General features: G+C 56.6%; 9 protein-coding genes across 9 annotated transcripts; 5 read left to right on the top strand and 4 right to left on the bottom strand.

Annotated features, from left to right (window-relative positions):
• Positions 1-75: 75 nt before the first annotated feature.
• On the top strand, positions 76-1,997 carry PG997_013605 (uncharacterized protein; the record flags this gene model as incomplete). Its single annotated transcript, XM_066817919.1, has 2 exons — positions 76-1,630; positions 1,669-1,997. The coding sequence occupies 2 exons, from the start codon at positions 76-78 to the stop codon at positions 1,995-1,997; spliced, it is 1,884 nt and encodes a 627-aa protein (XP_066663611.1).
• Positions 1,998-2,618: 621 nt separating this feature from the next.
• PG997_013604 (heterokaryon incompatibility protein-domain-containing protein) lies at positions 2,619-4,058 on the bottom strand (the record flags this gene model as incomplete). Its single annotated transcript, XM_066817918.1, has 1 exon — positions 2,619-4,058. The coding sequence occupies one exon, from the start codon at positions 4,056-4,058 to the stop codon at positions 2,619-2,621; it is 1,440 nt and encodes a 479-aa protein (XP_066663610.1).
• Positions 4,059-6,517: 2,459 nt separating this feature from the next.
• PG997_013603 (uncharacterized protein) lies at positions 6,518-7,371 on the top strand (the record flags this gene model as incomplete). Its single annotated transcript, XM_066817917.1, has 2 exons — positions 6,518-6,539; positions 7,088-7,371. The coding sequence occupies 2 exons, from the start codon at positions 6,518-6,520 to the stop codon at positions 7,369-7,371; spliced, it is 306 nt and encodes a 101-aa protein (XP_066663609.1).
• A 286-nt stretch (positions 7,372-7,657) lies between these two features.
• Positions 7,658-8,617, top strand: PG997_013602 (uncharacterized protein; the record flags this gene model as incomplete). The annotated part of the gene is made up of 2 exons (XM_066817916.1): positions 7,658-8,516; positions 8,580-8,617. 2 exons carry the CDS (start codon positions 7,658-7,660, stop codon positions 8,615-8,617), a joined length of 897 nt encoding a protein of 298 aa, XP_066663608.1.
• A 956-nt stretch (positions 8,618-9,573) lies between these two features.
• Positions 9,574-10,576, top strand: PG997_013601 (uncharacterized protein; the record flags this gene model as incomplete). Its single annotated transcript, XM_066817915.1, has 3 exons — positions 9,574-9,731; positions 9,880-10,199; positions 10,401-10,576. 3 exons carry the CDS (start codon positions 9,574-9,576, stop codon positions 10,574-10,576), a joined length of 654 nt encoding a protein of 217 aa, XP_066663607.1.
• Positions 10,577-11,690: 1,114 nt separating this feature from the next.
• Positions 11,691-13,098, top strand: PG997_013600 (uncharacterized protein; the record flags this gene model as incomplete). The annotated part of the gene is made up of 2 exons (XM_066817914.1): positions 11,691-12,067; positions 12,303-13,098. The coding sequence occupies 2 exons, from the start codon at positions 11,691-11,693 to the stop codon at positions 13,096-13,098; spliced, it is 1,173 nt and encodes a 390-aa protein (XP_066663606.1).
• A 490-nt stretch (positions 13,099-13,588) lies between these two features.
• Positions 13,589-18,746, bottom strand: PG997_013599 (uncharacterized protein; the record flags this gene model as incomplete). Its single annotated transcript, XM_066817913.1, has 14 exons — positions 13,589-13,741; positions 13,786-13,937; positions 14,088-14,513; positions 14,591-14,758; positions 14,802-15,048; positions 15,111-15,375; positions 15,442-15,502; positions 15,562-15,905; positions 15,979-16,086; positions 16,147-16,777; positions 16,908-17,735; positions 17,783-18,010; positions 18,137-18,405; positions 18,598-18,746. The coding sequence occupies 14 exons, from the start codon at positions 18,744-18,746 to the stop codon at positions 13,589-13,591; spliced, it is 4,029 nt and encodes a 1,342-aa protein (XP_066663605.1).
• Positions 18,747-20,279: 1,533 nt separating this feature from the next.
• Positions 20,280-22,021, bottom strand: PG997_013598 (extracellular serine carboxypeptidase- variant; the record flags this gene model as incomplete). The annotated part of the gene is made up of 3 exons (XM_066817912.1): positions 20,280-20,636; positions 20,696-21,853; positions 21,923-22,021. 3 exons carry the CDS (start codon positions 22,019-22,021, stop codon positions 20,280-20,282), a joined length of 1,614 nt encoding a protein of 537 aa, XP_066663604.1.
• Positions 22,022-23,133: 1,112 nt separating this feature from the next.
• On the bottom strand, positions 23,134-24,815 carry PG997_013597 (uncharacterized protein; the record flags this gene model as incomplete). The annotated part of the gene is given in 3 exon segments (XM_066817911.1): positions 23,134-23,308; positions 23,322-24,635; positions 24,721-24,815. The coding sequence occupies 3 exon segments, from the start codon at positions 24,813-24,815 to the stop codon at positions 23,134-23,136; spliced, it is 1,584 nt and encodes a 527-aa protein (XP_066663603.1).
• Between the last annotated feature and the right edge of the window lie 285 nt (positions 24,816-25,100).

Genomic DNA, 25,100 nt, shown 5'->3' with positions numbered 1-25,100 from the left:
ATAACGCAAGCCCGGTCATGGCCACCCTAAGACTCTGGCAAAGGGACAGCTCGCAAAAGCCCGAATTCATGAGACATGACGACATCTTGTGCTGTTTGCCAGCTGCCAATCGCTGAGGCTCTTCAGCCACCCAATAGCAGCCGCCAGTGCCCATTCTGCTCAGCCATCTTCTCCCGCGTCGACGGCGCCCGGCGACACGCCAAATGCTGCCCCCAGAGAGGGAGTCGCGCCTTGCGCACCAGACAGCGCGGTCGCAGAGCAAAGTCCTGCGATCAGTGCTCGCGGGTGAAGGTGCACTGCAACGCTGGACACCCCTGTGAGCGATGCATCTCTCGCGAGCTGGATTGCGCTTACAGCCGGTACTGCACCAACACTACTCATCGGCAGCCGACTGCGCATCAAGAGCCGCCCGTCTCGCCAAGTCACAGCAGTAGCCATAATCGCGTACCTCTGTCGTTTTTACTCAATTATACAGACGAGAGGCAGGATTTCGTCACTGAAAAGGCCGTGGGCGAAGAACCAGATGGCGACCTTATTGGGCCAGCCTGTGTGGCACCACAACCTCAAGCCCTGAGCGACACAACAGTCGACTACATCGACCCTATGTTATTACTGCCATTCGAAAACGATCAAACTGATGTCAATTCCTTGGAACTAGGTGGGCTATATGATACGGAAGATCAAACCCTTCTCGGCGCCTTGCTTTTCCAAGCTCCCCAATCACAAGAGGACCAGCTCGCAGCCAGACTCGGTCTCTTGGAATTGCAAGTTACTGCACACATCAGCTCCAATTACTGTTCCAGGGGCGGTTCGTGCGACCCCAGCGCCATCCGAGGCTTCTTTTCCGTCTTCAACGTGCAGAGCTTTGCCATGACTTTCTGCCGCAAACGACATTACCGTTACCCCATCATCCACTGGCCCACATTCGCTCTCGAGGAAGCGTCTCTGCCTTTACTCCTGGTCGTCGCCCTTACTGGCGCTACTTACTCCTACCGCCCGGGGCACGGTCCCGAGCGCATCACCGAGGCCCGGGAACTGTATCTTCTCGCGGACTCGTATGTCTTTCATCAACTGCGCACATTCCTCGATCATCTTCCGCCTACTTTAACAGAAGTTGATCTCGCCGAGGGTATCCAGCTCTGCCAGGCGGCTCTACTCATGTACGGCCTGGACACGCTTCTGGCGGGCGACTCCGCCTTGCAACGCGTTGCCATGGCCGAGCGGTTACCGGCGCTAATATCCGCCCTCAGGAGGTTGGAGCTCGTTGGGTATCGGCATAATGATGAGCCTTCTTCCGAAGGTGCTGGAAATTGGAAACTCTTTATTCGGCGTGAGCAAGTCATTCGCCTGGTTTCCTGGACATACTGCGTCGATTGCTTGGCCACCTTATCCTGCAACAACCCACCGATATTGTCCTTGATGGAAATATCGGGAGACCTGCCGTGTGACCCGGCACTCTGGGATGCGGATTCGGATTCGACTTTTGAAGCGGCGAGGAGGTTCTCTTCGCAAAGGTATGGAGTCTCGCAACCTTTGAATATCCTTTTGCCGAGATTACTCGATAGTGACGCTCCTGGAGACGGCGAATGGGATCATCTACCCCTATTCCATTTACATATCATCATGTGCGGTAAGTGACAACCCCTTTACTTTCTCCTAACAAATCAGATACTAAGCGCGTTAACTTTACAGCGCTGCAACCAATCATTTTCAACCTACATATCTCCATGGCCCTGCCACAGCAAGCAGAAAGACTGCTGCAGATGCTCAATACTTGGCGATATCTCTGGGAGCGAGCTTGGGATAAAGTCCCTCACGACCATCTGAGGTATTTGGGTATAGCCAGGAACATACCTGACATTGAGTGCCTCTCGAGGCGTATCATCGAGGTGGCTGCGAGCTCTGAAGGGTCCACCTCGCGCTACCTGCAGCGAGTGCCGTCATACAGTTCGAAGGATATACATGAGTTCATACGGGATTTCACATCAAGTCTGTAATTCAATATAGTACTGTGTGATACATCGAGGAAATGTTCTTGATACCAACAAATACTAAACTTTTCCGGGGGAAACAGTTCAGTCGCGCGCCATAACCATTGGTTCACTTTGCTAGCTCTGTTGAACTCCAAACCCCATTGGAAATGGAACGTGCCTGTTCTACCATTGAGCTCTACACAAACGGCTGGGCCAATGATTCTGGCTTTCCGCCTCCCGACCTCCTCCCATCCCTGGTTATTAGTCCCGGGCTGCCGAGGATGCTCATCGTTATATCTAAGAACAGCCATGGTGGTGATAGTAATGTAACCAAATCTGTAGCCATCATAATTCTCAGGAACAATGATCTGAAATCGCCAAAGGGGAACCATGATATCATTGAGTGATATCCCTTTGGGGCCGATACCGAGCAATCGGGTATTACTCGACGCCTGCCCGTCTGCTGGCCTAAGATCGAATAGGCAGAATTCTTGCAGCAGGTCACCTAGCCTTCTCAGTGCACCAAGTAGCCCCTTACAAATGCCGTGAGTTCTCGTGGACGACCTGGAAGCGCGCCATTTTAGGAGACCTTTCAGAATGTGGTTTTCGTATTTGTCAAAAGCTTCACTCTTCTGCCATCTTTTCTCACGTCGGAAACCCAGGATGTAGTAGGTAAGGGAAGCGAGAGCGAGAATGGCGGATGGCGATTCGCGCGCGCGCGTGGGGGATCAGGTGGTTTAGTATGTTGAGGACATGATCTGGATCGTAGCGGTCCATACTCGGTGATGTTACGTATACCACCCGCCATGCGCCAGTCGGGCCCGGGGCGGGGCAGGGATGAATGCGTAGGATGTCGCCGCATATGACCAAACTAGCTTTGTCGAGACCAAGCCAAGATGGGTACGCCTCTAGTTTGCCGTACTTCGAATACATTATATAAGGAAGTGGACGCTTCCTTTTCTTTGACCAGTCTGGGACCCAAGATGGAAAGTCGAGGTCGTTTGGCCACCTAACAGCACCAAACTCGAATAAATGAAGCAGAACATAAATTCTCGTATCTTTGTTTGCTGAACGCAGCGCCGATGAAGCCACTTGTTTGTAAATCTCTTTCCAGTCACTCTTGTAATCCAGCTGAAATCTGCCGTAAGGACAGAGGCCGTGCAGAGCAGCTATCCGGTCTTTCTTGTCACGGCATTCTGCTTCGTGGAAGTTCCACAGGTGTTCCAGGAGGTCGGTGGTTTTCAATGGGTTTCCCAGAGCCGCTGCCATGGTCTTGTTGTAGTTTGCCCTGTAATGCTCGACTCGGCTCATCTGGAAGGCGTTCATCCTGCGGACGTAGAGGGTGACTACCTCTAAGGAGATCGTATGACTTCCCCAATGGATAACTGCTTTTCGAGCAAGCATGGCCTCCTGTATAACCCAGCGACGCGAGAACCAAGACTGACCAAAGAACTCGGAGCCGATTTCGTTGATGCAGTCGCATAAGAAGAACCTGTCGTTCTCCTCCTTTTCTTTAAAAGCGAGGAGCTTGTCGCAGCCGCCGGGAACCTGTTTCCACATACGATATAGATAGCGATTTGCTTCGCGGGAGAAACTGCGACCATAATATGCCTCATTATAAGTGTACAAATCGACCCGCCCAAACAACGTAAACAGCCAGGCAGTTCTGGCCGTTTCAACACCTAGCCAAATACGGACATCCTCTGCCCTTTTGTATATGGATCCCATCTGGGGAACTTGGTGGGCTTTCTCGATTTGGTCGTTCTGATTGAGGCAGATGGCGTCGATCCACAGGTAGCGGGTTTCTCCGGGTAGCCGAAGGTACCGCAGCATGGTATCGACGGTGGTGGTAATAGTGAAAAGGGAGCTGCCTCTACCGTGAATTATCTCCAAACTTCCTGTGTACTCTGGAATACCCCATGCGTAAGAAACAGCGGAGTACTTGGTAGTTGGATACGAACGCCTGCGGTGGAGGATCGAGCAGCTTAGTGGCATGTCAATCACCGTTGCTGGGTCAAGTGCAATGATTCGAATCTCATCATCATCGCTCAGTGGTTCGTATTGGTATGCATTGCGGTCCTCCATATTGATTAAATAAAGCGATCGAAGCGGCCGATCTCCCTGCAGTCTCTTGTGTTAGAGGTTTTGTCGGGATTCAAAGACGGACAGTGGAGTCTCAACCCAACGACGTCTGAGGAGGGAGCCGATGGGTGCTCAGTCCAAGAGGCAGCAAGTATCAGGCTTCGCTACCCCGCTCGCAACGTGTGACAAGTAGGTAGACAACTGTCTGATACATGCATGTTAGTGCGCGCCTCAGATTATCAACCCAAAAGTCCTAGCGGGCGTCGCATCGGGGACGAGCTGGGCGCAGTCAGCCCAAGGTGGGGATCGCGACCAATCGATCATTGTCAAACGAGCGAGGCTTGCGGATTACTCGGTAAAAAGCACCATACCGGCCGTCGCAAAGCTTTGGCATATGTGGTGAAACGTAGATCGGGCGGTTAGGGAGAGGTCCGGGGGTTGGCAGGATGCATCTGGCCCACTGTGCTATGATCGGTAGTTGCAAATGCAATAACTGCCTAATTATATGGTGTTCATGATACCGGAAAGCCTATGTAACTATCCAGTACAACCCATCAACAGTAGGTTACACGAGGGCTGGATCGTTAGCTTGCCTGCCCCCAGGAAGCTTCAGAAGGGAAAGGAATGAATTATGAGGCTGTAAGCAGTGTCTACTGGAACGGTGCCTCCCTAGCCACACCTTTATCAACAATATGCCGTCTAGTCCTAACTATTAATTCATGCAGTGAATACGTTCTATTAGATTACGCATCTGGCAAACGAAGAAAACAAGTGATAAATTATGATCCAGTCCTTCTTACCTCACTCCCACATACATTGCCCTTGTCGCTCCACATACTTGTATATATATATATATATACACCCTATCACGCATAGCCAAGATTCAATAACCCTCTTCAAGTCATCGGACTTGATCTAACGCGAAAATCAAGCAGCAAACCCTTGTCTCACGCTATTATTGCCATGATTTCTGACCTATCACTACGTGGTGGAATTCACGAACCCAAGGACAGACACGTATTGCGTTGGGCTGCTGCGAAGTTGTTGTTGTATTCTACTCTGTTCTTAAATTCCAGGTCCTGTGTCGCACAAGGCCGTTTTCCCGTGGTGTGGTGCCGGCATGAAGTTATCCGCGCTCGGTTTTCAACCATCTCCACCTGTCTCGGTCGTCCGCATCCGGGCCCGTGTCCGTGCAAAGCGATTGAGTTTTGTTTGTTCTCCACATTCCCCGACTACATGCCCCCAGCTGATCTTCATGCCCGGGACTCTTGCACTGAATTGCAAATAAATCCACCTTGATTCTTGCTGTTATAAGCGGGCAGATCTTCTCTGGGCCACGCAGTTAGCAGCATGTGCGTTCGACCCCTTTTCTGCGTTACGCCCACCACACTCTCGCGGGCTATAGCGTCTGGCAACTTCTTTTCCATGAAGCAGTCCATGTCACACTAGCTTCTGCTGTGAGGCTTTTATTCAACGTTGTCCGTAATCTTCAAGATTCCGTCCAGCCGCTCGACGAAGTCTTGCAAGGAACAGACTACCTTGCTGTAAACCGCATTCTGAAACTTCACCTTGCTCAAGTCATGGTCTTGTCCGAACTGGCATTTCATGCATTCCCAAACATCATCACCATAAATTGCCCAGCAACGTTCGTTGACAGGCCGCCCTCGTTGTGTATGAAATCATGGAAACATCAATCCACCGTCGCCGTCCCTACAATCTGTTGATCCAAGTCATACCCCAATAAGCCGCCTCGGCTTCAACATCGAATCCTACGAATTTTCGCATTCGACGCTTGCCTGGTTAGCTCAATCGGTAGAGCGTGAGACTCTTAATCTCAAGGCTGCGGGTTCGACCCCCGCATCGGGCTCAATTCCTGATGCATCTGATCCAATCAGATACCTCTCTTTTGCGTTTTCTTTTGACGGGAATGGGTGGGCATCGAATATTGACATGGCTCATTACCACTAACCAGCTCTTTTGGTCAAAGTCACAAGAGTTGCAGGACTTAAGTTTGTGGGTGAAATCGTATGTCCCCAAGTTTCCAGAGCGGGTAACTTGAACTTGGTGTCAGTCCGACCTGTGGTCTTGGATGACAGCTTTGGCGCAATGCGCTTAGATCTAAAATATCTTTCATCCAGGCCCTTAATTTATAACAATTGTGTTTCGGTAATAGTGATAGAAAACGTGAGCTGACCTGTGCATATAGTCAGGACCTTTTCTGACTCGACTTGACGCTCCCAGATAGCGCAGCTGGTGCCACCACTACCAGTGTGGGCAATGGGAGATAGTCAATAGATCAGGTCCTTTAACATGCAAATATTTACTCCATTCTAAGGTAAACAAGGCGAAATGAATGGATGGGTGTGGGCAGGCAACTGTGCTCTGCGAATGAGGACCGACGTCGAGTTCTGAGGATGTTGGTTTCTGCGGTCGAGAGATTGGCAAAACTGGGTTAGAGCGCTATGAGCCGGGACCAACAGCCGAGTGAGTAGGAGTCGCGCTTGAGAGATGGGTAGCCCGAAAAGTTGATAACATAAGGCACTCGGCAAACAGAAAATACGCCTGGTTACTCGCCGATATTCTCAATCCACACAAGAATTCATATCTTGAATAGTGCCATCTTCTCTACTTGGATACTCTCAGGTGTCATCGCCTGGTTTATTGGCCCGTTGTCACGCTTGTTGGTTGATTACACGAAAGCCGGATGGATTGGTTGGTCCGGGGTCTGGCCAATATCCCTACTGAGCTGACGACCCTCCACTGTGACAAAAGCCAATCAAGGCGTTCCTGGTGAATTCTCGGCATATTTCAGCCCCTTTTGTGCTGCGTAAGAAGCGGCCCCCAGGTTACTGTTATAGCGTCATTGCGGAGGAAATGGATGGGCTGCGCCATAAGGCAGCAGATCCGCCGGTCGGAGCAACTTCATCGTGATTTAAATTTCCCAATCGAACGTCGGAAGAACTCCCCTCTCATTTCTCTACTATCAAGACCAAATCGGTACTAGAAAAACGCTGGTGTACTCAAAATCCTAGTCTTATCTACTGCACACCGAGACCATCGTCCCGTATCGAAGCAAACGTTGGCTGCGAACGACCATGGCAAGCCCGAGTCCGACAGAGTGGCGCCCTCCGCTGCTCAACGCCACCTCCCCCATCAACAACTGCAAAGCAGCCGCGGATTAGGCCCAGTCCAAGTCCAGCGACGAGACGATCGCAAACGAGAAGATATACGGGCTGATGCGCGCGATGCTCCCGCCCGAGGAGGCGAGTCGGCCTACGAACGGGAGCCTGATCGACTGGTACGAGCGCTTGAATGACACCGAGTTGCTGAGCAGGAGCGTTCAGTCGTGCGATTTGCGAAATCCGTGCAATGGTAGCGACAACTACATCAGCTTGGATGGAGATACTGACGTTCTTGGGATCGGGGTAAGTACATAATGTGTCGTGGTCTCCGCAACTATGGGTGGTTACTTTGCTTGGTTGAAAACGGCTGACAAGCTGTGAGCAGATGATTATCAGTTACTATCTAGGTTCGTGTTCATCGTTCGCATTGACAACAAGAAAGAAGACGCAAAGGACAATGACTGACCATGGGGATCAAATATGGGCATAGCCATGGCCTGGGCCTCAATCTACTTCTTCATCCACCTCGCAGCGTTGCTGAAGGAACCCAAGACCAAGACCTCGAGGCGGCTCGTCCGTAGCGCGCGCGATACTACCAACACCTTCTTCGACGCCGCGCTGGTCTTCGCCGTCTCGATGCTGGGCGCGGGCGTCGTGCGCATGGCCTCGATCCTGCTGGCCGAGCCCGACGCCGACGGCCTGCCCACCGGCCGCGCCGCCGTCAACGCCGCCTACATGTCCGTCTTCTCCGTCTTCCCGCCCCTGCTGCTCGCCAACGTCGCGCGCACCACCGCGCCGCACCACACCGTCCGCTACGCCCTCTGGGCCGCGCTGGCGGTCCTGGCCGCCGCCATCGACGTCCTGATTATTGTGGTCTTGTGGGGCGGCGGCGATAAAGAGGCGGCCGGCGCGCGGGAGAGCGGCCTAGACGACGGCGCCGATACGCTCTGGGCCCCGTGCCGGCTGCGGCGGCCCGTCGTCGTGGCGTTCGTCGTGGCTCATGTGGTGCTCTGGGTCAACTGCTTGTGGCAGCTGGCGGCGATGGTCTCGGCCATGCTGCCGGCCAAGTACAAGCTGATCAAGGAAGAGACGACGACGACGGCGGAGGACGAGATGAAGAGGGGACCGCGCGAGTTTCTGAGCGACTGGCGCTTCATTGCGAAAGTCGGGAACGGGATACTGTGCTTTGCCGTGGGCTGGGTGTTGCTGGCGGTCTACCACGCCCACGTGCGCGTGGAGAGGGACTTTAAGCCGAATGCCAACAGCTGGGACTTTGGGCAGGTTTTGGCTTTGGCGACGTGGGCAACTGTCTTTATCGATTTCCTAACGCGATATCTGCGTGAGTTGTATTATGTAATATTGTTCCGTTAATTTGTCGCGGATGCTGACCAGGTGTGACCAGACCACGAAGAACTCGAACAGAGACATCTGAAGAAATAGGATTAGTGCAGCGGAGGAGCCAGGCTGACTCACGATTTGCCTAGGAGAGGCTGAAGTTTGGATTCGTATTTTAAATGGGAATGTATTGAACCGAGATGTGCAAGAATGGGGACGGTAATACGGAAGGCAACTTTGGCTCAGGATAAAATAACGTCCTCCTGTAGAGGCAATGCATGGAAAATAGTGGTCAAAATGGAGATTACTGTGACATACGAGGGAAATACTCGTCGCTTTTGGTAGTATGCATTCGTGGAAACGAGGAATAACACTACGGCTGCTACCATAGTAGGAACCAGAGATGACGCCCGTGTTGATTGTTGGTGACGTAGACCATTATTCATTGCACTGCATCTACTGTCACCAACGGAATCCAGAGGTCAAGTACCGGAAATTCATCGTGGCGTCAAGAGATCGATGCAAGGTGAGCCACGGTGGAAACCTTACTGGCACTTGGCAAACCCTCGCTTGTCTGCAATACTTTCCGACAAAGACCTTCTAACCCGTTCGAGACTTTGGAATGACGCCGAGGGCTTCCGGCGCTATTTGTGCCGGACTTGATGTTAGACAAGTGCTTCCAGGGTCTGATATGAGGTAGGCCACGCCAACATTCGACTAACACCATGCACCCCGCGTTACCACATACGTGGGCGCATACCCGGACGGCCGCGCTATCGGCCCGGGCCGGCCCCAACCATCGCATTTCAGGAACAGAATATGCTATTCTTCCAACTCGGCGGCCTGAGAGCACTGCAGCCGAGCCGGATACCGAAAAAACAGATATTAGTAGCCCCTCTCTCTCGTAGTCGGGATACTCCTTGTTGTCCCACCCACCATCAGCAACAAAGCATCCTCTTGCCATACTTACTCGACTCGGACGACTCGACTCGGACGACTCGACCTTCAACCACATCTTCTTTCTAGGGCTTATTCTTCTTCTTCCACCTTCACTGCCCAAGATGCGCACCGCCGTCTTCGCCGCTCTGGCCTTCGGTGGCCTTGTCGCCACCAGCATCGCCAGCCCCATCGAGGCCTCAGTCCCCGAGCCCGAGCCCGAGCCCCAGGTCGAGACCCAGAGATACAACGACGACTACGGCTACCAAGGCGGCGCCCTCGAGTCCGTTCTGGACCAGATCTCCAACCACGTCAGCCTCGTCAGTAAGTTGTTGCCCCTCTTGCCCATTTCCCCTTGCCCCTTTACTCGTCCCTGTACTACTCCAGTATCTTCATCTCCCGTCTCTCTGACAAAACGCACCCCTGCGCAGGCGGCATCCTGGACAGCGTCGGCAGCGTCGCCGGCCCGGGCGAGCTCTTGGGGTGGTCGGCCAGATCGCGCCCCAGCTCGGCGCCGTGACCAGCCTGCTGGACAACATTCCCATCTTCGGCAAGGGCAAGCCTTACTCGTACGCCGCCGCCGCCGCCGCCGCCGGGCGCGACCTCGAGCCTGTCGAGGCCGAGGGCTACGGCAAGGGGAACGGGGGATACAAGCCGAAGTGCGGCAAGCTGTGCGTCTTCGACCTCGTCGGCCAGATCGTCCTGCAGGTGCACGGCCTCGTCTTCCAGACCGTCGGCACGTGTGGCTTGGGTAAGTAGATTACCTTGCCTCTCTTCCACAAAAACCCGAGGAGGAAAGCAATGCGCGATGCCCTGCTCCATCCCTCCTTCTTCCATCCTTCCTCTCTTTATGCTTTAGTCTCATTTAGCGACGCCGAAAGTCAACCTGGGTATCATTGCAAATAGAGCAAGGTATGCTGACCGGTTGAACCCTGGGAAACCCCAACCAAAGGCTTCGTCTTCCAGTACCTTAACCCCATGGTACTCGTCCTGATCAAGACCTTGACCTCGTTCGACTTGGTCATCGGAGGCATCGTCGAGTCGGTCCAGGGTCCTCTCAACCAGATGCTCGGCAAGCTCGGCTCCGGGCTCATTGGTGGCCTACCCGGCATCGGAGGCGGCTACTAAGTAAGTACTTGATCGAGTCCGGAAAAAGACCAAGTATTCCTCATACTTTACACCACCCTTAGGGTGATGGATATAGCGCGGCAATCTTGGGGGCATGGTTTTGTAGGCCCCGCAGACGGCGGGAGGTTTGCCACCTACGAGGCCTTTTCCCTCCTGGTGGCCTTTGAGGCAGCAGCAGGGCACTTTGTGAAACGCAACATGTAGATAATCATTCGCCATAAACAGGGGTGTTCTGTGGTTACATGATATATAAAAATAATGAGACTGTTTTCCTTTACCGATTCTATTTTGATGTTGCACTCCATTGGCCAAGCGAAGGCTCTACCTCTCTTTAATCCACTTAGTCGGAGGGTGTGTCGCTTGTTAAAACATCGTTATGATATGGAGACAGGCATGATGGATAAATATAGCACACTATCTAGTCCCAGGCACGCGACATTGGAGTAATATGGAAATAGGTCTTTCGGGACTCGCTGCGGCCCGATTCTGCCTTGCGGCGTTTGGAAGATGAGGCGTGCTTCGGAAACACCCAGATCCATCTCGGGGTGGACTGGATGAACCGTCGTTCCCACACCGCCAGCTATTTTAACGACCAAGTTCCGCCGCTGCAAAACAAACCCACCCCCTGTTCTCGAACCCCCTGCTAGGGGCTGCTGCACCCCTGACGGACAGGGGTGTCTGGCTAGTCCAGAAACCGGGATTCTCCACAGCCTTTCCTTTCCCCTCCATGCTAACTGACTTTATCCGGCGCTCTGCATCATCCTCCGCAGAGGCACCCCCGTTTCGCCAGGAAAGGTGCCAAGATTTCACGGAGACTGCCACCGCCGTTTCCTGTCTTAGTCGGCGCGTCATATTTTGATTGTTCCTGTGCAACATTCATCCACCCCGGAAACGTGCCAAGCCGTCTAATTCGGTTCCAATTCCGGTGCTAAGGGAGCAAATGGCGCCAGGCGCCCCGAGGGCCTGCAAGGAACCATGGTCAGCTGGGTGATGAAGATTGCGAACTATGAGTACATTAATGACCGGTTTCCCCCCTCGGGGTTGCTTCTCGCTGAAGTCTTGAGGAACCATTGTCGATACCAATCTTGTCCATCCGGCAAACATCTTTCTCACCATGTGGTCAACAGCCCTCGTCCTCGCCTCGGGGCTCGCCTCCCCCGCCCTGGCGGCCAAGCTCATCGCCTCCCACTTCTCGGGCCCCGTCTACACGCTGGACCTGACCCTCGCCAACGCGACGAGCGGCACCCTCAAGATCGCGAGCCAGGTCGACAACGGCTGCGGCCGCATCCCGGCCTGGCTCACCGTCGACAAGGCGACCAACAGCGTCTACTGCTTCGACGAGAGCTGGTACGGCAGCGGCGTGCTGGCCCAGTTCGCGGCCGACGACCAGGCTGTCCTGGCGCCCAAGGCCCAGGCGCCCACGCTGGGGAACAGCGTGTTTGGGGCGCTCTACGGCGGCGACGACGATAAGGGTTTCGTGGTCACGGCGGAGTAGTGAGTTGGCCCCTTTCCTTCCCCGCGTTTCCTTTGATTTTTCTTGCTTTTTCCCCCGTCCTCGTACGATGGGATTCCCCATGGCACGGTCGGACACGTGGTGGGGAGCAAAAATGACCTCACCTCACCCCCAGACAAGGGGCTGGAAGGAAAAAAAAAAAAGAACAGGCAAAATGCAAGACCCGCACAAAGCATGACGCTAACCGGTGGATCCATCGTCCCCCCTGTATAGCTCGCCCTCGACCATCACGACCTACAAGCTCCCCCTCAGCGCGAGCAGCAAGCCCCGTCCAGAAGCTCTCCTTCACCATGCCCAAGCCGGGCCCCCGGCCGGACCGCCAGGACAAGCCGCACCCGCACGCGGCCTTCCTGGACCCGACCAAGCAGTTCATGGTCGTGCCCGACCTGGGCGCGGACGTGACGCGCATCTTCAAGATCAACAAGGCCACCGGCGAGCTGACGGCCTGCCCCACCGCGGCTTCGCTGTCGGGCGACGGCCCCGCCACGGCGAGTTCCTCGAGACCAAGGGCGGGTTGCGCTACTACAGCCTCAACGAGGTCGCGTCGTCGGTCGGCATGTACAACGTCACCTACGCCGGCGAAGGCGGCTGCCTGACCCTGGACCTCGTGCAGACACTGTCCACGTTCGGCGACCGCAAGGGCCAGACGACGGAGAAGGCCGCCGAGCTGCGCATCGCGGGCGACTTCCTGTACGCCTCGAACCGCAACGACCAGAAGTTCGGAAAGGAGCTCGACTCGCTCGCCATCTTCAAGCTCGACACGGCCGGCGAGGGAACCATGTCGTTCATGGAGCTCACCAACAGCCACGGCTTCTTCCCGCGGCCGTTCGAGATCAACAAGGCCGGCGACCTCGTCGCGATCGGGGGCCAGACGACCGCGAATGTGGCGATTGTGGCGCGCGATGCGGCGACGGGCAAGTTGGGGCCGCTGGTGGCCAATATCAATCTGCCGCCGCGGGGCACGTACATGGGCGAGGATGGGCTGAGCGCTGTGCTTTGGTACGAGTAGACGGACTCTTGAATGCGTCCGTCGCGGGCACTGAACGACTTGTTGTAGATCAGTCGTGCGGCTGTGTTGGGGAGTAGCGAACAGTATGATCTGCAATCTTCTTGTATATATCAGCGTGCATCGAGTACATACCAGAATCCGAATAGAAGGAAGAGAAAAGAGCCCAATGTTGTGAAGTCAACCGCCCACTTGAGCGCCAGCGTAAATTCATGACTGCCAATCGTTCAATCGTCCCATGATCCCAGGCCATCATTAGTCCCAGATCAGAAGTGACCATCCCATATTTTGTATAACTCCATATCCAACATTCGCCCGCTTTTCCCATTACAGACCCAAGTATCATCAATATCATAACTCATCAACATCCCCCCTTCTTCCTAACCACCATCTCCGAAGCCGGCCTCTTCCCACCACCCTTACCACCCACCTTCCTCACCTCACCATCCACATCCTCCCCGCCAGCTCCGCCATCGGGAAACACCCGGGCAACTCACTCAGATGCCCCCGCTTCGTTTCGTGTAGCGTATCCAGCCCCACCATCCCCGTGGTGTTCCCCGTGGTGTTCCCCGTCGAGTGCGACGATACGGACACGGGGCTTGCGACCGGACTGTTGATCGACCCGACGCTCAGCCTCGACGCGTTCCTCTGCGGTAGAGCAGGCGGCGGCGGTCCTCCTACTCCTCCTACTCCTCCGCCGCCGCCGTCTTGGCTGCTGGAGGTGGAGGCCCGGCTCATGGTCCCGCTGCCTCGGCCGCTGCCGCTCGTGCTTCCCCTGCTGCTGCCGCTGCTGATGGGCGGCTTCTTCGGCCGCTCGACAGTGGAATGGGTCGGTAAAGGGGCTATATACACGTTAACACTTCGGTACTTTTTCATCTCGCTGATCTTTGCAAACAGTTGCGAAAAAGGGGGATGTTGTTACATACCGATCCCATCCTCCGCCATCAACCGGCGCGGAAACCCGCTAATCGGCAAAAACACATTATTCCTACCGCCGTGTCCTCCCGCCCTGGACCCGCCGGGCCCCGACGATGAGTACGAAACCTTGCGCTCGCGCTTGCCGCCGTACGGGTCCGATGAGGCCGGCGCGGGGCTGTTGCCGCTGGGAAGCAGGCGCAGCGAGATGGCGATTTCGGAGTGCTCGGACGCGGCGTCGATGCGGAAGGGCCCCAATTCAAAGGTGCCGTGCTGGTGGAGGTCCTGCAGGACCTGGTTCGTGAGGGACACGCGTTGCTGCTGCTGCGGCTGCTGCGATTCTTCGCCGCCGCTGTCGTCGAGGCTGCTTCGCGTGCCGACGGGCGGGGAGTGGTCTTCGATCAGGAAGTAGGGCTCGAAGTCGTCGACCAGAAACGAAATCAGGAACCAGCCGAGGGCTTTGAGCTCGAGCGAGCCGAGGCGGAAAACGCAGTGGATCGAGCCTAACACGTTTTCGTCAGTTGTGTACATTAATTCAAAGAATGCGCGTCCCGGGCGGATGAAAAGGGGTCTGTGGTACCTGTGCATTGAAATCCCGAAGCCGTCTGCTTCACCGACCCCGCCTCCTTCTCAAAGAAGAACGAGCTCGCCACCAACCGATGCGCCACCTCCGTGACCTCCCCGGGTTCTGCCGCAGCATCCTCTCCGTCTCGCGCCCCAGCTCGTCCATCTTCGACACCTCGTCGAACTTGGGCAGCTTGTTCAGAAACTCGGGACAGATCCGCATATACCGATGCCGGTCGCGCTCGTCCACGATATGCGACGACGACGTCTTGAACTTGTGCCACGTCCGGTCCCCCGGCTCCCCGCGTTGGTTAGCCGCTGCGCGCCCGACTGCGGGTTGTTGAAGGTCACGAGCAGCGGCGCGTTGGGGTTCCGCACAATGTAGCCGCCCTCGGCGCTCGCCTGGGCCGCGAGGTCCGAGGAGCCACTGCGCGCCGTGTTGGACCGCTTGTAGTTGCCCGCGCCGCCGCGGCCCTGCTTCATGATGGCGCTGTTGGGGCTGGTCGGGCTCGAGATGGAGGTGTCGGTGAAAGAACGCGAGCTGGAGTGGCCGCCACCGCTTCCCCTCCCGTGCCGCTACTCCCGTCTTCGCGGTCGCCAAGGTTACGGCCGGTGCCTAGGGAGAGCATGATGTCGGGAGGGGCGGAGTGGGACGTGTTGTCGCGCCAGATGGACTTGCCCTCATGGTGCGCCACCCAGACGGGGCAGGCGTGCTTGTAGCCGGCGTCGGCGTACTCGTTGCCCGTTTCCTCTTTTTGGTACGGTTTGAAGAATGGGGGCGTCGCCGACGTCGCTCGAGCGCTGCATGATTGTAGAAATATCAGCTTATCACTGGGATCACCTGCGAGCAGGCCTGTGAGTACTTACGCTTCCCATATCTTGATCTCCTTCGACGGCGCATCCGAGCGTACGAACTGATACGGGGCTTCTGCAACACGTTTAGCTCAAGGAACCAAGTCATTAGTGTCTCCGACGACGAGGACTCACTCTGCCCCTGAGGATCAGGCCGGTTGTAATTGGCAAACAGCACCGGCTGCTTATCGGGTACCGTCGTCGCGGTGATGGCGACCTTGGTTGACGTCGTGTGCGCCGACCGATGCGACGCGGCGCCGAAGAACGGTTGGTCGGAGAAGTACCTCTTCAATGCCTTCGCGAACGGCTGGGTCTTGTAGAGGCTGCCGTGGTATAAGCTTGTCAATGCGCCGAAAAGGGGCACGTTGTTCAACTCGCGGGGCGCGAAGGCCTCCTTGCACAAGTCTTTGAATTTGTCCATGGCGGCGGCTGTCGTCCACTTTTTCACACCCAGGCCGATCGCGATGAGGCCTCCGAAACTTGACGTCAAATCCGTTAGCACCAACGAGCTTTGGCGGTAGCAAAATGAAGCAACCCATGAATGACACCTACTTGGTTCCGACGATCAAGTCGAAGAAGAGCTGGATAGGCAAGTCGGGGCCCAGTATCCGCTCTACCTCCTTCAATACTTGGAGCTGCACGATACCTCGAATGCCACCCCTGAGTTCTGGTCAGCACAGATCTCAACCACAGTCAATAATATACGGGCATCAAGCATACCCATCCAAGCAGAGTATCCGAGCACCCGCTTGAGGCGGCTTCGTCACGACAACCCAGGGCGGCGACGAGATCACGTCGCGAACGTGCAGTGGACACCTGCTAATCTCAATCGTCGTCCTCGACGTCCTCTGCCCGTAGATCTGGATACAGGGTAGGCACAAGATATGTCCACACGGCAGCACGCACTCCGGCAGTTCCCTCAGGCAGCACAGACACGCCGAATAGCTGACGAAGTCCGCCGCGTTGCCCAAGATGTTGGAGTACAGCTCGTTGAGCCGCTCGCGGTGCAGCAGCGCCGCGGTCTGGAGCTCGGTCCTGTCCGCCAGCTCCTGGCCCAGCCGGAACAGGGACGACTGGATCTGCCGCAGGCTGGAGCGGATGAGCTGGGTCCAGGTCGGGCCGAAGGTCGCGACGTCGAGCTCGGACTCGTAGTCGCCGTGCCCGATGATTCTGCCCTGGCCGTTCTGGTGGCCTTTCGGGTTGTGGCCCGACCGCACGTTGCAGCAGCGGCCGCCCTGCGCGCCGTGGTCCGGGTTCGCGTAGCTGCAGGGCCAGTACATGTCGGCGAACTGCTCCAGGGCGGCGGCGCAGGGCTTGGCGTAGCGGTCGTCGAGGAGTTGGGATGCGGAGCCTGGGGAAGGTGGTCAGACAATTGCATGATACTCAATAAGGGGCAGTCTGGTCGCGACAAAAAAACTTGCGCAGACAGCAAAAGGGGAGATTCAGATCGGGAGAGAGAAAGGAGAGGAGTCGGAAAGTACCAAGTAGATTCTGCCGCACAGTGTCAAACATGACACAACTAGCAATCATGGGCGCCATCGCCCGAAAGATGGCCTCGGCGCGGTTCCGCACCGCGACATTCCGCGACTGGTCCCGAATGAGCAGCGCCAGGTTCAGGATGTTGCCCTCAAAGTTGCGCGAGACCGGGCTGTGCCGGAGCGTCTCCTTGATGAAGTCGAAGGGGGTCTCGAGGTCGCGCGTGAAGTGGTCGCACGCCGCCTGCAGGTAGAACTGCAGCCGCTCCGTGCTGGCCAGCATGCGCACCTGCTTCTTGCGCAGGTGCGAGCGCGCGCACCGGTCCTTGATGAGGGCCGACAGCTTGCCCGCCTGCTCGTGCATCAGCATGTACGAGCCCTTGTAGGGGATCCGCACGACCGTGATGGAGGTGTAGTAGCACTCGAGCAGGTCCTGCGTGCTGTTGATCGTCTTGCCCCGCGCGCGCCACGTCCGCACGTGCTCTTGCAGGGCCGGCTCGCGGTGGATGGCGCCGCGGATGTCGGCCATGAGCAGCTCCGTCGCGGACGGGATGTCCCATTCCCTCTCGTCGACGCTCGTGTCGGTCGCGTTGAGCACGATGACGGCGTGCGGGAGGACGGGCTGGTTGAGCGACTTGTCGATGGACGCGGCGCCCCACTGGAGCAGCTTGCTGAGCACCGTCGACTCGAAGGCGCGCGGGTTGCGCAGCACGAAGACGACGACGTCGGAGAAGGTGTACAGGATGCGCGGGTACAGCTGCGACACCGCGAACTCGCGCTTGCGGGTCTGGGGGTCTTGGCCCAGAGCAGCGGGCGCGGCGTGCTGAGCTTCTTCTGGCACTCGTCGAGGCCGTGGGCGACGCCATCAAGCGAGCGGTGACGCAGCTGCTTGGGCATGGCCTCGCCGCCGCTCAGGCCTTCGCAGTCGACGAAGAGGGCGGGCGTGTGGCTGTACAGGGTGGATGGGTCCGCGTAGAGGTGAACGTCGCCCGTGGTGGGGAGGCGGTCATGGTTGGACGAAGTCACCGGGCTGTAATACCTGGGCCCCTCCAGCGAAGTGAGGTCCTGGCGATCAATCAAGAGCTTGATGAGCGTGCTCTTGCCGGCACCTAGCGTGCTGTCAGTATCGTTGACTTAGTTTGCGCCTGCGTGAAATGCCAATGAGAAGCATCATACGAAGATGATGACGCAAGGCCTCACTAGACATTCAACAAACGAATCACATCAAATCATACCTGTCTCTCCAATAAAAGAAACCAGCTGCGGGAACCGCTCCGCCGCCGCCCCGTCCTCGGCCGTCGTGCTCTCGCCCATGATGGCGGCGAAGCGGCCGTAGTCGTGCAGGACGGACCGGCCGCTCGAGTCGCGCCCGAACCCCAGCCAGGTCGTGTCCTCGTCCTCGAGCAGCTCGGCCTCGTGCTCCTCCTCGGTGCGGACGGGCTCCAGGATCTGGCGGAGCCGGTGGATCACCATCGGGTCCGCCTTCTCGTGCGGCTTGCCATCCCTGAAGCAACACGTTAGGTTAGCAATGTGGTCTGCATTATCCACGTGGGTGGGGAGGTAGGTTTGAAGCTATCCGCCAACTCCACGTGCGTTGGCGAGTCACGGCCGTGGAATATGCCGGTCGCGCAGTACTCCATGAATGACATTATACATAAGAACGAGAGAGAAAAAGAAAAAAAGATTCAATACGAACCATCCTACCGCGCCCGGTATGTGAAGCACCCATCGCGGCCAGCACGGGTCACAGAAGGCGAGGTTGTTGCACTGGATGCAAGTAAAGGTCTTTTGCGCAGTGGTGCCGCACGTCTGGCAAGGTTTCCACGACGGCAGCACCTCCGACATGGTGCGCGCAGTAAGTAATGTAAAATATAAGGGGTCCCAGTTTCTCCAAGACAACAAGGGATAAGTAATACTATAATAAGAGTGCTTTGTTTGTCGCAAGGAGTTGTGTTAGCGACTCCTATAGAGACGGACTAGTCATTTCCATTAAGTAACGGAATGACAATTGAGTGGAGCGCGCAAGCAAAGCTGCTGGTGGTTGTTTTCGGGGAAGCATGGGGGATGGATGGTGTTGAGTGACGGGGGTCGATGGGGGGTGGATGAATGGGGGAATCAGAGACAACCCCGAGTTGTCGACCTTTTTCTTTCTTTCTGTGCTCCCCCCTCTGGTTGGGATTTGGGTATTTTGGAGATAGATCCCCTCTCCCCAATCCCACGTTTCAGCCGCAACGAAATAAGAAAAATAAACGAACACCGACCTCGTCCCGCCGGTACCACCCACCCCGCAAGCGTGTGTTGGCTGCCGTGCGACTGTCAGCTTGCGTTCTTGGCGCATAGCAAGCCACGGTCATTGGCGAGCGCCCGTCCGCAGGTTCATCCCATTTATCCGAACTGGTCGGGTCCTGCCTGGATGATGGAGGCCAAAAGCTGTCTAGCAGTTACTCAACATGGCGAAACCCATCGATCGGATTGCTGGGACCGGAGAAGCAGCACTGGAAGCCTGCTATCTGACAGAGGGGAATCGCCAATGTACAGGGCATGAATCGACACTCACTCCTTACAAGATATCCGCGCTCTATCTAGCGTGCGATAAAACCAACAGGACTCGTAAGGTCCAGACCCGCCCGCGGACGAAAGTAAAGTTTAAGGGGACCTCAGCCCGTAAGCAAAGCAAAACCCCGACGACCTACCTATTGGCAAGATGTAGGTAGGTAAATAGCCTGCCGCCTTCCTTCCTGCCTGTCGCGCGGGCGGCCGCCACACTCGGTCGGCGTTTACTTCATGTTGATTAAGACTTACATTACATGTCACAGATAACCCACAGGCCATGCAGTTGGCGTTTATATATGTTATCTTCGCAAGCACGGCCTGCTTTGGGTGACGCTGCTGTGTCCAGCTGTGATCTGCAGTCATTTTACACGCTCGTTTCTTCGCTTGGCGGGACCGCGCTTCCGTCCCTCAGTAATCCCACGTCGGACGCCTGCATAAGCAACCGAGCCTGCCAAGGCTGTATATCACACTACTACCTATGTACTTACTAAGGCCTCGCTACTTCAAGCGCTGACAAGCCTGGGAACACCACGTTTACTACCGGCCAGTAAATACCGAGAGCTAAACCGTTACCAGCTAAATTCATGGGTAGCTATCCGTCAATGGTACACGGCGCCAATGGGAGCATTGGCGACACTATTGATGATGGCAATGGTTGGTGGGCGTTACAGCAACAATAGATGGAGTAGGGACATATAAACTGATAACCACAGTCAATAGTGAGACTTTCGTGACCCAATTACGGTTCTAGGCTTGCTCTACTAATACTCCGAAGTGCATGTATGCCAAGAATGCACAATCACCTCAAGACCGCCAAGCGAGTACTCAAGGCATAGAAGCGGCAATCATCCGCTTCGCCTGCTCCAGCTTCCACTCCTGCATCCACTTCCCCACAAAGTGCGCCTCCGCCCTCTGCACCTCCGCCACCGCCGTCGGCGGCAGCTCGGACGTCGTCTCGTTAGGGAACAGCCCGTTCTCATCCCAGTGGTGGACCCCGCCCGCGATCAGCTTGAACGGCTCGTCCAGCGTGTCGGCGCGCTCCGCGAGCCCCAGCGCGTGCGGCGTCGCCGCCCGCCAGGGATCCCACTCGCCGTCGATGATGGCCAGGCGCGGGTACGAGATGCCGAAGCCGCCGTGCTTGTTGATGGCCTCGACGTCGGCCGGCTGGCTGAGGTTGAACGCCTGCTTGCAGATGGACGAGCCGTATTCCAGGTCGATCGTGCGCGAGATCAGGGGAGCACGCCCTCGGGGGTGTCGCCCGTCTGGATGTAGCCCCACTGGGTGCAATACTGCCAGGGCCACGATCGCCAGGTCTGGCCGATGTCGAAGGCGAGGAAGTCTTCGCCGAGGTCCTGGCCACAGGCAGTCCCGAAACACTGATCCTGGGTTTCATTCGTGCAGCTCGCCACCGTGTCGCCGCGGACGTAGCCGACGTAGTTCAGCATCCGGTTGGTGAGCGTCTCGGACTCGTTGCCCCAACCGCCAGCCTCGATCAGCTCCCCGACCCGCTCGCGCAGGGGCTCCGTGGAAGGGTACAAGACCTTGTCGGACGTGACGTTGGCGCAGTACAGGAAGAACTCGTCGCTGCTCTCCTTGGGGTCCCAGTTGTAGCTCTGGAGCGCGTAAATCCCTTGGCTGATGGCACTGGCGAAATCGGCGTCCAGCGTCACGTTAGGCAGGCCGAACGCCTCCTTGATCTGAGCCACGTACTTGGTGCCCTTCTTCCCCAGCAGGATGTTGTCGACGACGTTGGTCAGCTTTTGGGTGGTCTCCGCACACCCGGTGGGGGCGTACACAGCGGCCGCCTCGAAGTACTTCCAGTAGTCCCAGATGGCTTCCGTGACACCTGACGACGAGATGGCGCCCCAGAAAGTCTCGGGGTAGAGCTTGCGCAAGAAAGCGACGAAGGCACCGGCGTAGGATCCGCCATACGCGATGTACGCCGTGGTGGCAGAGGTGAGGTCGAGATGCTCCAGCCCCTCGAACTTGACGTGCTGGGCGAAGTAGGCCGTGTCGGCCATGGCCTGGTCGGTCGTCAGGAAGCGCATGTTGGCGGTGCTGAGGTCCGGAACCGGCCAGCTCTGGCCATAGTATCGGTGCTCGAGAATGACACCGATGCCGTTGGTCGCCTGCGCGAGCTGCGCAACGATGCCCTTCTCCAAGAATGGTAGCCTATCCGCGCCCGACGTCTCGCCGGCACACAGCACGATAACGGGGCCGCCCGGCTTGTGGTACTGGGCGTCGAACCAGTATCGCATGTTGTAGAAGCCATCGGAATGAGGCTCGTAGAAGGTGTCATTGTGGAAGTGGTCGATCGGCACCGAGATGTTGTAGGCAGGGTACTTGGCGGCGACTTCGGCTTCGCGCTGGTTGAGCTGCGCTCCGTTGGCGGGTCGAATCTATATAACGGAAACGAACGTTAGATTCGGAAGTGGTTCGCCAGTTGAAAGGAAGTCGGCAAAAAGTACCTGTTTGCGCAGCTCTTGCAGAGTCAGAGGTGTCTTGGACAGAGCTAGGGCCGCTAACGGTAGCGACAGCAAGCTCGCCAAGTAGTTGGCGCGGACCATCTTGATAAGGAGTACCTGGTAGCCCTTCTCAAATACGATTAGTTCTGCACATCAAATATTTGATTTGCCTTGGTAGTCTCGGGATGGGGCATTAACGAGAACGATGCCGGGGAAACATAGGTAGTGATAGAAAGGAAGGTCTGTCTCAACTTACCACTGTACTTGGGTCTTATCGTCAATGGATCTGGGGGGATGGACGAGTATCCACTGGGGAAGGCGAACGAGGACGATGGGCAACGACCGACTAACTGGCTGTGGGAACTGACGGGAGCCGGCACTTATCAACAAAACCGCTGCTACCACAGCACGGGTCACGAACGCGTCTATGCCAATGCCAGGATCGACACACGGAAGTTGGCAGGAGAACTATCTATTGCCAGACCCCCTTACACCGGTAGATCCGGCCAAAAAGAATGAGGAAGGGCATCCTTCGACTTGATGCAGGCGCCACCAACAAGATGAGGAATGATGCATCCCAAGATCAACAAATGGCAAGTCATGGACCAGAGTCAAGCAAGTCACGAGACGGAACAGGCAGGTGGAAGCTGAGCCGCGACGTTAGCTCGGGTTCTAATCTCTCGGCAGCGGGGGTTGGCCCGAAGGAGAGCTCCCAGAGCTTTAAGAGCTTCCCACTTCAGGGCAGGTCCCGCTGTTCGGGGGCCTGTTTAGGTGGTGCGCTCGGTACTTTATCCGCTATTTTCACCGTGTGGAGGGATGGCCTCAGATAATGATTCCCTGTGCATGCATTGATGCAGTTCCCCATCATTCGCTCGCTACCTACCTCACACTATCTGGTTTGGGAGTAGTAGTGTCATTAATATTCTACTGTGTAACTCGGTCTTTCGGTGAGTAGAACGACTTGTCGACTTTTTAATTCAAATGGATGCCATGATGCTGGAATGGTCCGAGTAATGTCGCAGCATAAAGTCGCAGTGTGTCGCGCCACCCCTCCCCGTGATCGGCCCTAGTGCTGCATTGTCCTTTACGCAACTTTTGGGGGCCTCGTCTCGTCTTGTACTCACAGCATCAGGCTCCGCAGGTTCAAGGTATGGAACCTGCCGGCACTTAGGCGAAAGGATATATCAGCAATCCCTTCAACGCCAATATCACTCTCAATGGCGCGACCTCAAAAGTGGCGTAGCCTCTTCCACCGAATCCCCCTTGGCCTCGCTATTAGGCGGCATGCGTAAGAACTTGCCGCCGTCCACCTTCTGGACGACCCAGCTGTCCTCCTCCAGCGCCGAGTTGAAGAACTCCTGGTTCTCCTCGAAGCTGCGCCCCCCCGCTCTCGGGCGAGTACCGCCACGTCCACCATCCCGCAAACGCGTTGGTGACGGTGAAAGCCAGGAAGAGCCAGTATTTCAGATTATTAAAAACGATGGGCGTCAGCAGCGTGACGGCGAAGTTGGCCAGGCCCCACACGATGACGCTGATGGCACTGCCCTGCGCCCGTGCGCTACTCGGGTAGATCTCGGTCGGGATCAGCCAGACGGTCGCGAGCCAGCAGATGCCGAAGATGGCCGTCGCGACGAACATGACGATGGAACCGGGGATCTCGGCGGCAAGCCGGCTGACGCTGGGCATGTCGAGTGACAGGGCGCCGAAGACGGTGAGGAGCGCGAAGCATGTGGACAGGCCCACGGAGCCCCAGACCATCAGCTTGCGCCGGCCGTAACGGTCGATCCAGAGCCAGGCGACCGTCATGAACAGGAAGTAGCTGATGAAGTTCCCTAACGTCACGTATTCCGCGTCTCGCACGCCGAAGCCGAGGAGCTCGAAAACCTGCGGGCCGTAAACGCTTACGGCGCCGTAGCCGGTCAGGGCCTGGTTGATTTGGCCCATGACGGTGACCATGCTGGGGTGGAACTGGCTGCCACTGGGCATCAGCATGTCCATGTAGCCGATCTTCTCGTTGTTGTCATCCTCCTCGCGCTGCGCGGTGCTCAGCTCCTGAAGCATATCCCGGCCCTTGTCTTCCCCGTGCAGCTTAATGAGCGCCTCCTTGGCCTCCTCTTTCCGCCACTTGCTCATGTACCACCTCGGTGTCTCCGGCAGCCGCGAAATGAGGGACAGAAGGATGATGGGGAACAATTGCATGCAGACGATGGGTATCCTCCACGCCCACTCGTTGTCCTTCCCGAGGGCTGAGGTGGCGACCAGGTTGATGGCGAACGCCATCAAAAGCCCAAAGATGTTCATCTGGAACTCCTGCGCCAGCGCGCGGCCCCGTGCCTCGTCCTTGGACAGCTCTGCGCTGTATACAGGGATGGTCGCGTCGATCCCGCCAACGGCCAGCCCGAGCACGACACGTCCAGTAATCATGCACGCGAGGGCGGCGCCGCCCCACGGGTTCGAGCCGTGGGGTCCCAGGCCGGCGACGAACATGAGCAGGTTGCCCACGATGGCCGTCACGAGGCATGCGAAGATGGACGGCTTGCGTCCCTTCCTGTCGGCCCAGTCCGAGGCCACCACGGCGCCGACGGCGCATCCGAGGTAGTATACGGACACGATGATGCCGACGACGGGCGACGTCTCGCCGATCTGCATGGTCCGCAGGTACGAGTGGTTCGTGTTCACCATGGACATCATCCCCTGATCATAGCCATAGAGCGCACTGCACCAGCCGTCGCAATTGATTAGCAAAATCATTATGAGTCAGGGGGCATGCGGGACCTCAAAACCCCATAAGTATCGCTTACATGGCCGTACTGCTGAACAGCACGATCTCCTTCTTCTTGGAGATGAGAGGCTTTGCCTCAGCGCCCTCGACAGGCTCTGCCGGTGGGAAGGGCATGATTGGCTACGTGACGAACGTGTATGTCCCTTTTCAGCAAGTACATGTGCGTAAAATGAAGTAGGTAGTAGTCTATAGAGCCACTTTCTTGCTGGTTGGGAAGGGAGTATGTCGCTTATCTACTTTCTGAAAAACCTTCGGGGTGAGACATCCAATCTCGAGGGAACCGGCGAGTCGGAAAGCTTCATGAAAACCAAATATATGAAGAAGAGGGTGGTGCCAGGAAATATCGAGAGACAGCTATGTACTAGACGACCTCCCTCTCTCTTTATCAACATCGCCTAA

This window comes from Apiospora hydei (genome assembly GCF_038363865.1).
Source record: "Apiospora hydei strain CBS 114990 chromosome Unknown utg000009l_segment0_segment0, whole genome shotgun sequence".
Lineage (NCBI taxonomy): Eukaryota > Fungi > Ascomycota > Sordariomycetes > Amphisphaeriales > Apiosporaceae > Apiospora > Apiospora hydei.
The sequence above is the reverse complement of the archived record's forward strand: the minus strand, read 5'-3'. Positions and strand labels throughout refer to the sequence as shown.